Below are 16,748 nucleotides of genomic sequence, written 5' to 3'. Positions count from 1 at the left end.
GATGTTAACATCCTCTGTTTCTACAGGACTAGACCATGGAGACGTTAACATCCTCTGTTTCTACAGCAGGACTAGACCATGAAGATGTTAACATCCTCTGTTTCTACAGGACTAGACCATGAAGATGTTAACATCCTCTGTTTCTACAGGACTAGACCATGAAGATGTTAACATCCTCTGTTTATACAGGACTAGACCATGAAGATGTTAACATCCTGTTTCTACAGGACTAGACCATGAAGATGTTAACATCCTCTGTTTCTACAGCAAGACTAGACCATGGATATGTTAACACCCTCTGTGTCTACATGACTAGACCATTGAGATGTTAACATCCTCTGTTTCTACAGGACTAGACCATGAAGATGTTAACATCCTCTGTTTCTACAGGACTAGACCATGGAGATGTTAACATCCTCTGTTTCTACAGGACTAGACCTTGGAGATGTTAACATCCTCTGTTTCTACAGGACTAGACCATGGAGATGTTAACATCCTCTGTTTCTACAGCAGGACTAGACCATGGAGATGTTAACATCCTCTGTTTCTACAGGACTAGACCATGGAGATGTTAACATCCTCTGTTTCTACAGGACTAGACCATGGAGATGTTAACATCCTCTGTTTATACAGGACTAGACCATGGATATGTTAACATCCTCTGTTTATACAGGACTAGACCATGGATATGTTAACATCCTCTGTTTATACAGGACTAGATCATGGAGATGTTAACATCCTCTGTTTCTACAGGACTAGACCATGGAGATGTTAACATCCTCTGTTTCTACAGGACTAGACCATGGAGATGTTAACATCCTCTGTTTCTACAGGACTAGACCATGGATATGTTAACATCCTCTGTTTCTACAGGACTAGACCATGGAGATGTTAACATCCTCTGTTTCTACAGGACTAGACCATGGAGATGTTAACATCCTCTGTTTCTACAGGACTAGACCATGGAGACACATAAGGACCGCATGTTGGACATTCTGGAGGATCTGGGAAACGAGGAGTTTGAGAAGTTCCAGTGGCATCTCCAACTACCTGTAAACCTGGAAGGTCTCCAGCCGATCCCAAAGTACCTTCTGGAGAACGCTGCCAGGATGAAGACTGTGGATCTGATCGTGCAGACATACACCAGTAATGCAGATCAGATCCTGAAGAATGTTCTGGAGAAGATCCGCAGGAAGGATCTAGTGGAGAGCTTTCCGAACACACCAAAAGGTAGATGAAGAGACAAGTTAACACTTTATTGAAACCGCTCACAAACACAGTATATATATATATATATATATATATATATATATATATATATATATATATATATATATACACAGTATATCGCCTAGAACTTTTGGCAGAACCTTTATGAGAACAAAACATGAAGAGTTTCTGAGAATAAATAAACGAAGAAGCACTTTGTGGGTCCTTTATGTAAAAAGGTGCTTTTCAAAAACAGATATAACGGATGTAATGGGAAGGACCCCCCAGTTAATGCACATGGCACATGGATAGGGGCGCCGGTGGCTCAGGGGTAGAGTGGCCACTAGGGGGCGGCGGTGGCTCAGGGTAAGAGTGGCCGGATGGTAACCGCAAGGTTGCCAGTTCGAACCCGGGCTCTCCCAGAGTTAGTGTCGAAGTGTCCTTGAGCAAGACACTGAACCCCTAATTGCTCCTGATGTGCAGGTTGGTGCATTGCATGGTTTCCGCTGCCATCCGTGTTTCAATGTGTGTGTGAATGGGTGAATGTAATACACAATCTATGTAACGCGCCTTCGATAAAGGCGCTATATAAATGCACCATTTACCATTTACATGGCTATTAAATAACAAACACTTTAAATGTGTCATATTTCACAAACGCTGAGTCTGGATGAGGCCTTCGTTAGTTAGACTTAATTAGTTCTGTTGAAGATCTGAAGTATTGGAAACGTCAGGTATCTGTGACATCACTCTGATGCAATACTCCTTGTCTCATTGACTTCCATTATGGCATTAATTAAATTATATTTAGTAAAACAAGTGAAGTCGTAACATGTTATTTATCATGTAAACAAATCATGCCGTTCTATTAATTTCCCTGTTATTTCCTGTTATGTTAACAATAATGTCCCTATCTGCTAATTTCTCTCAATTTCTAAATGAATTGCTTTGTTCCTTTCAGCTGTCCTGGTGAAAACACGAAAAGGTGACCATCCTATTACACACTACCAAGAGAAGCTCCAGACAAACGTTAGGGAACCATTTGCGTCTTTACCTGTAGGGGCAGTACCAACGGAGGACAAGAAGGAATTTGAAGAATCTTACTCGCGTCTCACCGTCACGCATATTGATAAAACAAAGATCAGCAGCGATCCTGTGGTCACTCTGATGGAGAGGAAGAACGCAGGCCAGGATGTCCAACTCAGTAAAATCTACAAACACCCTTATCGACCAAACAAACCCATAAGAACAGTGTTGTCCACTGGTGACGCTGGAGTCGGGAAAACCTTTCTCGTACACAAGTTTCTCTCTGACTGGGCAAAGAAGAAATATCAAGATCCCCAAGATCCCCATCTCATCTTCCTGCTCCCATTCCGCCAGCTCAATTTGCTCAAGGGGCGAGAGTTTAGTTTGGCACAGCTTATCCACGAATGCATTTACGTAACCAAATGCATTCCAGAAGATGGTCTTGATTACATCTTCACTGAGATGCAGATGTCAGGAAACGCCAACTACGACCAGAGTCCTTTCAAAGTTATGTTTGTTCTGGATGGTTACGATGAATGCCACTTGAAGCTGGACTTTGAAACTAAGCATGACTGCTCTAATGATTTGACCAAGGCTGTCCCTCTGGAAGTTCTACTGGTCAACCTCATCAAAGGGAACCTGCTTCGCTCTGCTCACCTCTGGATAACCACACGCCCTGCAGCAGCCAAACAGATCCCTGATGGCTTGGTTGACGTGATGACGGAGGTGAGAGGGTTCACTGATGACGCGATGGTGAAGTACATCCAGAAGAGATGCAGAAATGAGAAGCAGGCTTCTCATTTCGAGAGAATCATCTCACACATCAAAGCATCGAAGCAACTCCACATCATGTGTGAAACCCCGTTCTACTGTTCGATCATTGTCGATGTTCTGCAGCACATGTTGCAGACGGATGAGAGAGGAGAGCTCCCCAAGACCCTGGCTGGGATTTACAGCCACTTCCTGTTTGTTTTGACGAAGAGGAAGTGGTTAAGGCATGGTGGGAAACAAGAGGAACTCACAGAGGCAGATAAAGCTTTTCTCCTGAGGCTGGGACAGCTGGCGTTTGAACACCTGCAGAAAAGCAACATCATTTTCTACCAAGAAGACCTGGAGAGATGTGGAATTGACATCAGAGAGGGCCCAGTGGACTCAGGACTGTGCACAGAGATCTTCAAACCAGACAGTAAATACAACCAGGGTAAAACCGTCTACTCTTTTGTTCATCTGAGCATCCAGGAGTTTCTGGCTGCTGTCTACCTGTTTGACTGTTTCACACAGAAGAACAAGTGGCGATGGTTCTCCTTCTTCACTCTGAATAACTTGGCTCTGAAGAACTTGGCGGTCCTGAAGGCATTCCTGAACAATGATGAGTTCAACCACAAAAGCTCCCTGTCTGACTTCCTGAAGGCTGCTATGCACAAAGCTCTGCAGAGCGAAAAGGGCCACCTGGACCTCTTTGTCCGTTTCCTTCATGGTCTCTCACTGGAGGACAACCAGAGACGGTTAGGAGGTCTGCTGGTTCAGGCAGTTCTGTTATAGTAAGTACTTATAATGCAGTTATTATGGAGGTGGTACTTTATTTGAAGTGTGGATAAGGTTTGATATCATGGTAACTCACACTGACCTTAATATTGATAAGATACAGTGACTAATGTATGTAGTCTTTATGCTGAGATACGAGATTCTCAGGTCAGATTAATTTACCATTTTTATTTTTATTTGGTTACGTTCTGTTATAGTAAGTGATTATAATGCAGTTATTATGGAGGTGGTACTTTATTTGAAGTGAGGATAAGGTTTGATATCATGGTAACTCACACTGACCTTAATATTGATAAGATACAGTGACTAATGTATGTAGTCTTTATGCTGAGATACTACATTTAACCCATTTTGGCCAGGAACCCCTTTTGGTGTCAGCATTGTTATGCTTTAGCTATTGAAAAATATCAGATCTACAAGCTCGTAGCACACCACTCGGTGGCGCGCTACGAGCTTGTAGGTCTGCTATTTTTGAAAAATCAAAGAACGACTGACATAGAAACAGCTTTTTCAGAAAACTGTCAGGATGTAGAAGACATTTCTTTGATTTTTTTTATCTGATTTCAGGTCAAAATGGGTAAAACACTAAACACCTCTGATGACACTATGAGTGGTTGAATGTGTTCTGTCATAGTGTCATCCCCTAGTTTTGAATGATATTTATATTAATGTTAATTCTTAATTGGTGTTGAGTATCAGGGGCGTAACTAGACATCAGTAAGCCCCCACGCAGGCTGGTCAGCCCCCGACAGTTTGATCAAAATGCACAAAACGTTCTAAACATGAACTGTACAGAGGATGGTCTTTTAAACAATGAGCTTGGTCATTACGTTGTTACTTAATACATTTAAATGTAAGTTACACGATTTCCATCTATCTTCCACTTCTCTGTTCTCTATTCTTACTGACATCCTGCTAATGTCTGAAGAATAGATTGAAGATATTTTAGGTGCCTTTCACACCTAACGTTTGCTTACAAGGTCTGGATCAAGGACCAAATGTTTACGTTGTTGCATTTTGCAATAGGTCTGCTTAGCGTTCACAGAGGACTTTGTTAAGCAAACCAAAATATTTAACAATGTCATGCGGTCGTACAGGCTGTTGACAGAACATTTCTTCACTTCACTGTCAGAGTGGAGCAACAGCAACGAGTTGTTATTTTCATTATTTAATGTTTGTATTCCAATCAATTGAAAACAGTGGAAAGGTATGATAACATATAAATTCAATATGCCTCTTATTTGCTTAGTCAGAAAAGTATCCACACACACACACATTTCAGACCGCTCCACAGGGAACCTCTTTGACAGTGAACGTGGTCTGTTCTGTTTTGATCATCTCTGATTTTACATTTAATCTGTAATTACAGACTTGCTGGCTGTAACCTCAAGAAGGAACACATTGAAGTTGTGGCTTCAGCTCTCAGCTCCAATCCGTCCCATTTGAGAGAACTGGACTTGAGTGGAAACGTCTTGAAGGATTCCGGAGTGGATCTCATCTGTGCTGCACTGAAGAGCCCAAACTGTTGTCTGGAGATTCTCAGGTCAGATTAATTTACCATTTTTATTTGGTTACGTTCTGTTATAGTAAGTGATTATAATGCAGTTATTATGGAGGTGGTACTTTATTTTAAGTGTGCATAAGGTTTGATATCATGGTAACTCACACTGACCTTAATATTGATAAGATACAGTGACTAATGTATGTAGTCTTTATGCTGAGATACTACATTTAACCCATTTTTGGCGGGAACCCCTTTTGGTGTCAGCATTGTTATGCTTTAGCTATTGAAAAATAGCAGATCTACAAGCTCATAGCGCACCACCGAGTGGCGTGCTATGAGCTTGTAGGTCTGAATACGTATTTTCTTCGTCTTAAAATCTCTCTCTCTCTCCCTCTCTCTCTCTCTCTCTCTCTCTCTCTCTCTCTCTCTCTCTCTCTCTCTCTCTCCCCCTCCTCATCTGGTTGTATTCTTCATTTAGTCTGAAGAACTGCTGGTTGTCGGAGAGAAGCTGTGAAGTTCTGGCCTCGGCTCTCGCCTCCAATCCTTCCCATTTGAGAGAATTAGACCTGACTTTGAACAACCTGCAGGACTCTGGAATTGAGCTTCTATGTGCCGGAGTGAAGAGTCCACATTGTCACCTGCAGACTCTGAGGTAAATTATCCTGTGTGGATCTGTACTGCAGACTCTGAGGTAAATAGAGTTTTATCCTGTGTGGATCTGTAATGCAGACTCTGAGGTAAATAGAGTTGTATCCTGTGTGGATCTGTACTGCAGACTCTGAGGTAAATAGAGTTTTATTCTGTGTGGATCTGTACTGCAGACTCTGAGGTAAATAGAGTTTTATTCTGTGTGGATCTGTACTGCAGACTCTGAGGTAAATAGAGTTTTATTCTGTGTGGATCTGTACTGCAGACTCTAATAATAATAATAATAATACATTTTGTCATGTTATTCCATAAAGGCTCTTCACAACGCTATAAGCTCTGTAGTATTTTATTTGCAACAGCACAATAAATCTCCGTAACATCCAGTCGTAGTAGTGTACACAAACTTCCCTCGTATCCGCTGCCCGCGTCAACATGCATTCACGACACATCCGTTTTCCCCCTTAAAGACATCTCATGCATTCAACCATATCATACTACCACATCTCCCTTTCTGTGAGAACAAAGGGTGGACTACCTTTGTCTCTGCAGGTCTTAAGGGGCTATTCTGCCCTCTTTGCTGGAAGACCTGTTCCTTAGCTGTCCCTGTTTGAACATGCAAAATACTAGATAATATACCTTAAATAATTCCATACTAGAATTCTCAACTTAAACTTTTCAGGTATAGAAACGGTAACATTAGAGCATAACAATTCACACAGTCTAACCTCCCTTCCAGACCTGGTACGCACAGTCTCTGTGGGATCCCCTCTGACAGGTGATGTCACCACAGGGAGAGTCGGCTCTGGAGCAGGCAAATCCTCCCCCACCGGCGCCCCTGCGTCGTCGATCAATCCGCCGCCGGTCTGTAGTGGCACCAGATGATGCCGGTTCCTCCTCAGCGTGCCCTGGGGCACCTGGACACTCCTACACTTTGTCACCCCCAGGTGTCCCTCATGTAGCCTCTGCAGCACATCATCTCGCAAGGCTCGAGCCTCGTGCCCCGCAGCAGCAGTCCATCATGTACAGTCAACACCGCTCTCTCCGCCCAGTACTGCCTCAACGCACCCTGCAGTTGGCTCTTGTCAGGCCAGCCGTCTGCGCAGTACCTCATCATTGCAGAGCATGCGCTGTCCGCTCTCAACTGCTCACGTAGGTTGCTCAGATAATCCCCACCGACAGGCAGGTTGCCGATGACAGAGTCCATGTAGATGTTGGTGTCCTCTAGTAGGCTTGTTTCGTGTGCTCTCGTGGCTCTCAGAGGAGCACGAGACAGAGTGTCAGCAGTCCACAGGCTTTTGCCAGCGACATGGTTGACTGTGTAGTTGTATCTCATGAGCCTCATCCTAAATCTCTGGATTCTCGTGGGAGGTCGTCCAAAGCTTTCCCTCCCAGCAGGCTCACCAGCGGTTTATGGTCAGTTTCCAGCTGGAATGGCCTGCCCAGAATGAAGCAGCTGAACCTTTCACATGCCCACGTCGCAGCCAGTGCCTCCTTCTCCACTTGAGCATATCGCTGTTCTGTCGGTGTCATCGACCTGGATGCATATGCTACCGGCGACCACTGGGCGTCACTCTTCTGCAGCAGAACAGCCCCCAGGCCAAAGGAAGAGGCATCAGCAGAGATCTTCAGTACACTGTTTGGGTTGTACAGTGTGAGCACTGGTGTGGATGACAGCTCTGATTTCAACTGATTAAAGGCTGCCTGCTGCTCTGTCCCCCAATACCAGTGGTTTTTCTAGGTCTCGTAGCACTTTGTCCTTTTCTGCCAGATTAGGCAGGAAGCGTCCCAGCTGATTGACCATGCCCAGAAAACTTCTGAGTTCACTGACATTTTTAGGTGCATCCATCTCCTGTACTGCCCTCGTCTTCTCCGGATCCGGCGTCACCCCATGTGCTGAAATCACATGGCCAAGGAACTTGACTGTGTGGCGTGTGAGCTCACATTTGTCCATGTTGAGCGTAATGCCGGCCTTCTGTGCTTTCTCCAGCACTGCATGTAGCCGTGTATCGTGCTCTTCCTGCGTCTTCCCCCACACAAGGACGTCATCCATGTGACACAGCACCCCTGCTAGCCCACAGGTCACCTCGGTCACCATCATCCGTTGGAAGTGCTCAGGGGCCGACGCTATGCCAAAAGGTAAGCGATTAAAATAGTAGCGCCCAAAAGGCGTGATGAAGGTGGTGTATTTAGCAGAGTCTTTTGTCAAAGGTATCTGCCAAAAGCCCATATTAGCATCTAACTTGCTGAATACTGTAGCACCAGCCAGCATGCCCAGAGTGTGTTCGACAGAAGGTAGGATAATTTTTTCTCTGCAGACTGCTTCGTTCATCTTAGTAAAGTCCACACAGATGTGAACTGCACCTGACCTCTTTGGCACCACTACCATTCCGGCACACCAATCAGTCGGCTCCTCAATCTTGGTGATTACGCCCATCTCCTCCATGCGATCGATCTCCTCCTTCACCGTCCCCATGAGCGGCAGAGGGACTCTGCGTGGTGTGTGGAGAGAGAAGGGCACAGCTCCCAGCTTCAGTTTAATTGCGTAAGGCCTCTGAACAAGACCTAAGCCACAACACAGCTTCGGATACTGTTGCTTCACTGTGTCCATGGTGATATTGTGAACTCTGTGCACAAGCTGAAGCTGTTCAATGGCAGGCCTCCCCAACAGCGCAGCATGTAGGTCCTGCACAACATAGATGTACTCTGTGGCTTCCTGGTCACCACTGCGCAGCGTTTCTCTGGCTACACCCAGGACGGAGAGTACATTGCCACCTGGCCCAAACAATGGGCGTGTTGACTTTGCCAGGTGCTTCACATCCTGCCCCCCTATTATGTCATAGTACACGTCGGCTGGCAGGGCAGTGACATCAGCACCAGTGTCTATTTTAAAGCACACAATTTTCTGTCTCACTTGTAGCTGCACAGTCCACGGGTCTTCTCCAGCGTCCACAGATCCCAAGAAAAAGCTGTCTTCTTCCTCCTCCTCAGTAGTGACGGCATTCAGAGATCTTGCACCGCTTCTGCACACTTTTCCGTAATGTCCCCTTTTTCCACAGTTATGGCACATAACATCTTTAGCAGGGCAGTCCATCATTCCATGTGAGGGCATTCTACCACATCTGTAACAGGCTTTTGAGTTAGGCTGTGACCCTGCATTTGGTCTATACCTGCCCTGCGTCTGTGTCTGAGGCTGTCTTTGAGGCTTTGAGGGGAAAGTAGGCTTCCTGTAGCTCTTGGCATGGACAGCATCAACGTTAGCACCCCTGTTAGCACTGGTGTCTTCACCTCTTAAGTCAGACTGCTGTCTTTTAACTTCTTCCGCTTGCCTCGCCTTTGCAATAGCAGTTTGAAGGGTTAGGTTAGGGTCTAGTTGTAGCTTTTCCGACAGCGAGACATTTCTCAGGCCAACCACTATCCTGTCCCGGATCAGCTCGTGGTGTAGCTGCCCATAGTTGCAATGTTCAGACAACCCATGCAGCGCGGTGATGAAAGAATCCACAGTTTCTCCCGGCTGTTGCACACGTAGATTAAACTTGGCTCTTTCGTAGATTACATTCTTTTTAGGCACAAAAAATGCATCAAAGCTCCCCCTAACAGACGTGTAGTTTTTCTTCTCGTCTGCCGTTAGCGTTAGCCCTCTTAGCACATCTTCGGCCTCATCGCCCATGCAATACACTAAAGTGTTCACCTGGTGTTCGTCCGACGTCACGTTCAGGTTGCTTGCAAGTCGAAAACGGTCAAATCTGCGGATCCAACGCTCCCATTCTTGTGGTTTGGTGAAATCGAAAGGCTCCGGAGGCTGTATGGTGAACGTAGCTGTAGGTGTAGGTTGCGCCATTTCCTCGTCTGCCATTCACTGCACAAACGCTTTCGTCTTTCTTTCTTTTTTTTTCTCTCTTAAAAAAAAACTCGCTTATACGTTGCCCAGATCTGACACCATATCATGTTATTCCATAAAGGCTCTTCACAACGCTATAAGCTCTGTAGTATTTTATTTGCAACAGCACAATAAATCTCCGTAACATCCAGTCGTAGTAGTGTACACAAACTTCCCTCGTATCCGCTGCCCGCGTCAACATGCACTGACGTCACATCCGTTTTCCCCCTTAAAGACATCTCATGCATTCAACCATATCATACTACCACACATTTTATTTATAAGGCGCCTTTCAGGGCACTCAAGGTCGCCGTACATGTTAAAAACAGTACAAAAACAGTTAAAAGCAGAACAAAACACAGCTTGCAGCAGAAAACACAGGTCACGCCGAGTCATAGGCCTGCCTTGACCCCATGGTGGACAGACGGGCTGGGAGGACTTTCAGGGTGAGGGAGGAGGCAGACCTGAGAGACCGGGTGGGGACGTTGACGTGGACAAGGTCAGACGGGTATGGGGGGGCGAGGTTATGGATGGCCTTGAAAGTATGGAGAAGGATTTACTCTGAGGTAAATAGAGTTTTATTCTGTGTGGATCTGTACTGTAGACTCTGAGGTAAATAGAGTTTTATTCTGTGTGGATCTGTACTGCAGACTCTGAGGTAAATAGAGTTTTATTCTGTGTGGATCTGTACTGCAGACTCTGAGGTAAATAGAGTTTTCTCTGTACTGGAGCATCAACAGCAGTTTGTTAAAGTGTGGATATCTCTGCAGGTTGTCAGGCTGTGCGATCACAGAGAAAGGCTGTTCTTCTCTGGCTTCAGCTGTAGCCCTCAACCCCTCCTCCCATCTGAAGCATGTGGACCTCAGCCGTAACCACCCAGGAGGAGATGCTGAGCAGACGCTGCTCTCTGCTGGACTGGAGACTGTCAAGTGAGTCGACTTGGACTGTGTCCATCCATCTTGGTTAAAAATAGGTCCGGCCTAAATGGAATTAGTTTACAAACTCTTATAGATTAGGCTATCCGATCATCATATTAAATTAGTATGCTACTATGCACATGCCATGTTAGCTATACAGTTTATAGATCATGCTTAAGCATGTGTTTAATTTTTTTAAATATTTAAACAATATGAAGAAAGTCTCCAGCACTTGGATCCCCGCACACAGTGACAGCCCTCCATGTTTACAGACAGACAGACAGACAGACAGACAGACAGACAGCTCTGTACACTGCAGTGTTTTTACGTGTTAACTTAATGTGCTCATCTGACCATATTTTCGTTCTCCTCATTCGATCACGTCTATTCATGGTAACGGGACATCTCGCTGCGTAAAATATCCCTTCTCCGTCTCCAACTTTACTCCTCATTCAGCCGCCACATTGTCTGCTTCATTTCCTTTATTTGATGTGATTGCAATCCCACCTGCACCGAATCGAAATCAAGTGTGATTGGAAGCGAAGCGAAACCCCCGTTTTTTGGCAGAGTAGAATGCGGTTCTTTGATTAGGATTCGAATGAGGCTTCACACCTGCCAAACGTGTGCATCAGGATTGGTTTTAATCGCAGTAAAGCGTTCTGGTGTGAAGGCGACCTTAGATTGACTCAGCAGTTTTGGGTGTACATATTTTAGTATGTCGGATGCAAACCTATCTCTGTTATATTTTCTCTGCAATAAATCGGTGCTTTTGAACACAGTGTACGTCTGTGTGTGGGCTTTACAAATATGAAACCAATTAAAAGTATCACTGTTGGTGTTTTAAGCATTATGTTATACTTTAGCTATTGAAAAATAGCAGATCTACAAGCTCATAGCGCGCCTATTTGTTTTTTGTTGCTATTTGATAATTTTTAAATCATTAGAATGCGGCGCAAATCTTTGAATATATTTTCTTTCAGAGCGAACATTTTCACTCAAATCTTTGCTTCTGTGGTATCCCTAAAACAACATATTTTCAGATGGGGGTCTGCAGCCAAATACAGATAATTCTGTGGGTTATTGACGTGAAAAAGGCTGAGCAACACTGACGATATAGAAGGTTTTTCAGAAAACTATCAGGATTTAGAAGACTTTTTTTTTATTTCCACGTCAGGCTTAAATGGGTTAAAAGACACTTCTGACCAAATCTCCTAACCTTCGTATATAACAATATTGTGTTGTAGAGAAACAGGCAAACGTTAATAACAATTATTCTACATTCTCTAATTGTGGAGACTTCTTTTAAATTAATTAATGCAGATGTTTAACAGTAATTTAACTCTTGAGAGCGTAAAATGAAACCAAAAGCACCCGGGAGGGTCTCAAGAGTTAAAGATCTGTAAGGGTCCACTTTGTTACCAACTCTCCATCATTTAGTTGGCACCAGTCTATATATCGGAACTTGTAGCTCCCAAAGTATCGACAAGGGCCTGAGGTCGACTGACCAGTCACTTCTCAAGATCCCTAAATCAAAGCTGAAATCCCGCCCGGGGGGGAATAGGTCATTTCCCGTTGTAGCGTCTACACTGTGGAATGAACTTCCACCTCATGGCAGAGCTTCTCAGTCCTTGTCTGTGTTTAAATCACGTCTGAAAACTCACTTGTACTCCTTGGCATTTGAACATAATGATTAAGAGTTGCTGCTTCCACTGCATTGTGTCCTTATGTTGCCCTGTTTATGTACTGTTGTTGTTTTTTCTTTTTTCTTTGATATTTTAGTATTTCTTTGTGTACAGCACTTTGTTTCAACCTTGTTGTATACAAATTTGCTTTATAAATAAAGTGGATTTGATTGGCCCACCTGGAGCCCCCTTAACCCATTTAGGCCTGACGTCAAAATTAAGATAATGTCTTGTAAATCATGACAGTTTCCTGAAAAACCTATATTTCTACAGTATATCAGTGGTGCTCAAACTATTTCATATCAAGTAGTCTACCCCCGAAATTGGTCACTGAAGCAAATATTTGAGTTAAAAACGTTCGCTCTGAAAGACTATATATTCAAAGATTTGCACCACATTTTCACGATTTTTCAAAGATAGAAGATCTACAAGCTCGTAGATCTGCTATTTTTCAATAGCTAAAGTATATTTAGGCCTGACATCGGGAAAAAAAACGTTCGCTCTGAAAAAATATATATTCAAAGATTTGTGCCATATTTTCACGATTTAAAAAAAATAGCAGACCTACAAGCTCGTAGCGCGCCACTCTGTGGTGCACTATAAGCTTGTAGATCTGCTATTTTTCAATAGCTAAAGTATAACATAATGCTTAAGGACCACTCGTGGTCCCCGGACCACTGGTTGAGAACCACTGCTTTATTCAATAAATGTTTAATGGTGAATGTGAGCTGAAGAGTCTTAATGAAGTGATGCATGTTCATACTCTCTGTATCATTCATAGAAATGTTTTATCATTTCTTCCTACAGTGTGAATCATGGAGGAGAACAATGGATAGATCACTGGATTAATCCTCGACTCCTTTCAAGATGTGAGTGTCTGTCTGTCTGTCTGTCTGTCTGTCTGTCTGTCTGTCTGTCTGTCTGTCTGTCGTCTGTCGTCTGTCTGTCTGTCTGTCTGTCTGTCTGTCTGTCTGCCTGCCTGCCTGCCTGCTTGTCTGTCTGCCGCGCTACGAGTCTCTGAACTGGGGACCCCCCACAATAATCATATCTGAACTGGGGACCCCCCACAATAATCATAACTGAACTGGGGACCCCCCACAATAATCATAACTGAACTGGGGACCCCCCATAATAATATTGGGGTCCCAATCCACAGGTTGAGAACCAGTGGTACAGAGCCCTGAGAGACACCGGTCGATGAAGGGTTAAGGCTGCGTGTGTGTTTGCCTGTGCCTGTACACGTCTTCATGTGTGTGTGCATGCGTGTGCCTGTGCACATCTTCATGTGTGTGTGTGTACGTGTGTGTGTGTGTGTGTGTGTGTGTGTATATACGTGCATGTGCCTTTGCACATCTTCGTGAGTGCGTGTGCCTGTGAACATCTTCGTGAGTGCGTGTGCCTGTGCACATCTTCGTGAGTGCGTGTGCCTGTGCACATCTTCGTTTGTGTGTACGTGCCTGTGCCCGTGCACATCTTTGTATGTGTGTGTGTACTGGCATGTACGTGCACGTGTCCGTGCACATCTTCATGTGTGTGTGTGTGTGTGTGTGTATGTGCGTGCGCCCGTGCACATATTTGTGCGTGTGTGTGTGTGTACGTGCATGTACGTGCGTGTGACTGTTCACATCTTCATGTGTGTGTGTGTGTGTGTGTGTGTGTGTGTGTGTGTGTGTGTGTGTGTGTGTGTGTGTGTGTGTGTGTGTGTGTGTGTGTGTGTGTGTGCGTGTGCGTGCATATATGTGTGTGTGTGTGTGTGTGTGTGTGTGTGCCCGTGCACATCTTCATGTGTGTGTGTGTGTGTGTGTGTGTGTACGTGCCTGTGTGTGTGTGTGTGTGCCCGTGCACATCTTCATGTGCCTGTGTGTGTGTGTGTGTGTGTGTGCGCGCCTGTGCACATCTTCGTGTGTGTGTGTGTACGTGCATGTGCCTGTGCACATCCTCATGTGTGTGTGTTTGTGTGTGTGTGTGCGTGCATATGTGTGTGTGTGCCTGTGCACATCTTCGTGTGAGTGAGTGTGTGTACGTGCATATGTGTGTGTGTGCCTGTGCACATCTTCGTGTGTGTACGTGCATATGTGTGTGTGGGTGTGTGTGTGTGTGTGTGTGTGTGCCTGTGCACATCTTCGTGTGTGTACGTGCATAATTATGTGTGTGAGTGCGTGTGCCTGTGCACATCTTCATGTGTGTGTGTGTGTGTGTGTGTGTGTGTACGGGCATGTACGTGCATGTGTCCGTGGACATCTTTGTGTGTGTATGTGTGTCTACGTGCATGTACGTGCGTGCACCCATGCACATCTTCGTGTGTGTGTGTGTGTGTGTGTGTGTGTACGTGCATGTACGTGCGTGTGCCTGTGCACATCTCCGTGTGTGTGCTTGTGCACATCTTTGTGTGTGTGTGTGTGTGTGTGTGTGTGTGTGTGTGTGTGTGTGCCTGTGCACATCTTCGTGTGTGTGTGTGTGTGTGTGTGTACGGGCATGTACATGCGTAAGCCCGTGCACATCTTCGTGTGTGTGTGTGTGTGTGTGTGTGTGCCCATGCACATCTTCACGTGTGTGTGTGTGTGTACGGGCATGCACATGCCTGCGCCCGTGCACATCTTCGTGTGTGTGTGTACGTGCATGTACGTGCGTGCGCCCCTGCACATCTCTGTGTGTGTGTGTACGTGCGTGTGCCCGACTGCCCGTGCACATCTCTGTGTGTGTGTGTGTACGTGCGTGTGCCCGTGCACATCTCCGTGTGTGTGTGTACGTGCATGTGCCTGTGCACATCTTTGTGTGTGTGTGTGTGTGTGTCAGTCAGTGAATAATGTATTTAATGTTTACTGTGTTGTTTTCTCATCAGATTCCCAGCGTCTCACACTGGACACAAACACAGCACACCATGACCTCACTCTGTCTGAGGACAACAGGAAGGTCGCACTGGTGGAGGGACAGAGTCATCAGTATCCTGATCATCCTCAGAGGTTTAATGTACCGAGTCAGGTTCTGAGTGCAGAGAGTGTGAGCGAACGCTGCTACTCTGAGTTAGAGTGCAGTGGAACGGTTCTGATAGCAGGGACTGACAGAAGAATCAGCAGGAAAGGACGTGGCTGTCTGCTTGGAGGCAGTGTCATGTCCTGGAGTCTGGTGTCTGATGGTAACAGTTACTCTGTCATCCACAATGGGAAGATGACTGTCCTCCCTGTCAGCCCCTCTGGACACTCCAACGGGGTCTACAGAGTAGCACTGTATGTGGACCGTCCCGCTGGGACTCTGTCCTTCTATGACGTGTCCTCAGAGGACACTCTGACCCACCTGCACACCTTCCAGATCACGTCCACTGAACCGCTATGTGTTGGGTTCTGGTTGTGGAGGCCTGGCTCCTCAGTGTTTCTGTGTGAGCAGAGATAGTCTCTATGCGACGGTCACATCAGGTCGCCATGGTTACTACACATGTGACATCATCATCATGATGATGATGACGAGAGACAGACAGATAAGACCAGATATGTTTTTGATACAATGTTCATTATTATTCAAAGAATCACACCTGTGTGAAGTGAGCGGCACTCTTGACTGTCATCATGCATCATAATGATGACGACGTCAGCCAATCAAATCATTACATTCCGTGGTACACACAAAAACACACACAGCTGTGCCGCTCACAGGCAGCTTGTAGACCCCCTGAAGGACCCCTGGAACCCCCCCAAGGACCCCTGGAACCCCCTTAAAGGACATCTTTAGTTTTTTTCAACCAAGGTTCATGTTTTAGGTTGTTATTAGAGAAACTAAAAGGTGAGTGTTAATTTTCTTTCATTTGTTGCTTTCTTTCGTTTTAGGGAATTTAGCTCTTTTTGACAGGGGGGCGGGGGCATTCGAGCATGGGGCTAAATATGTATTTTTTTTACCAAATTTGATGGTGATTTATTTATTTATTATTTAAACAGGCATGGTGGTGGCGTGTGCATGTATATTCACCAAGATACTGAATACATTTAGGTGAGTCATTCTATGAAAAAAAAGTGCTTAACCCCAAACAAATTGCAACAAAAGGTTTTTCAATGGATTTTGGTAGTATTGGGCATGCTAAATAACATACTAAAAGTTTACCAAAATCAACCTCCCAGAAAGCCGCCATTTTCAAGATGGCGTCCATAATGGCTGCGGGGAGCTTAAAATGGCTATATCTCAAATGGAGAAAATGTTTAAAAGGATTTTTCAACTGATTCTGGTACCTCTGGGCATGCTTAAGGACATTCTAAAAGATTAGGAAAATATACCTTCCGGAAAGGCGTCATTTACAAGATGGCGTTCAAAATGGCAGCTTAAAATGCTTAAAAAGCACGAAAAGCTTAAAA

At 45.0% G+C, this 16,748-nt stretch overlaps 1 protein-coding gene across 1 annotated transcript; it reads left to right on the top strand.

The window, feature by feature from the left end:
• Positions 1-962: 962 nt before the first annotated feature.
• Positions 963-10,742, top strand: LOC310867079 (protein NLRC3-like; the record flags this gene model as incomplete). Its single annotated transcript, XM_083776874.1, has 5 exons — positions 963-1,230; positions 2,171-3,740; positions 5,150-5,323; positions 5,763-5,936; positions 10,580-10,742. 5 exons carry the CDS (start codon positions 963-965, stop codon positions 10,740-10,742), a joined length of 2,349 nt encoding a protein of 782 aa, XP_083633000.1.
• Positions 10,743-16,748: the final 6,006 nt, after the last annotated feature.

Source organism: Protomyctophum parallelum, assembly GCF_964188405.1.
Source record: "Protomyctophum parallelum genome assembly, chromosome: 11".
NCBI lineage: Eukaryota > Metazoa > Chordata > Actinopteri > Myctophiformes > Myctophidae > Protomyctophum > Protomyctophum parallelum.
The sequence above is the reverse complement of the archived record's forward strand: the minus strand, read 5'-3'. Positions and strand labels throughout refer to the sequence as shown.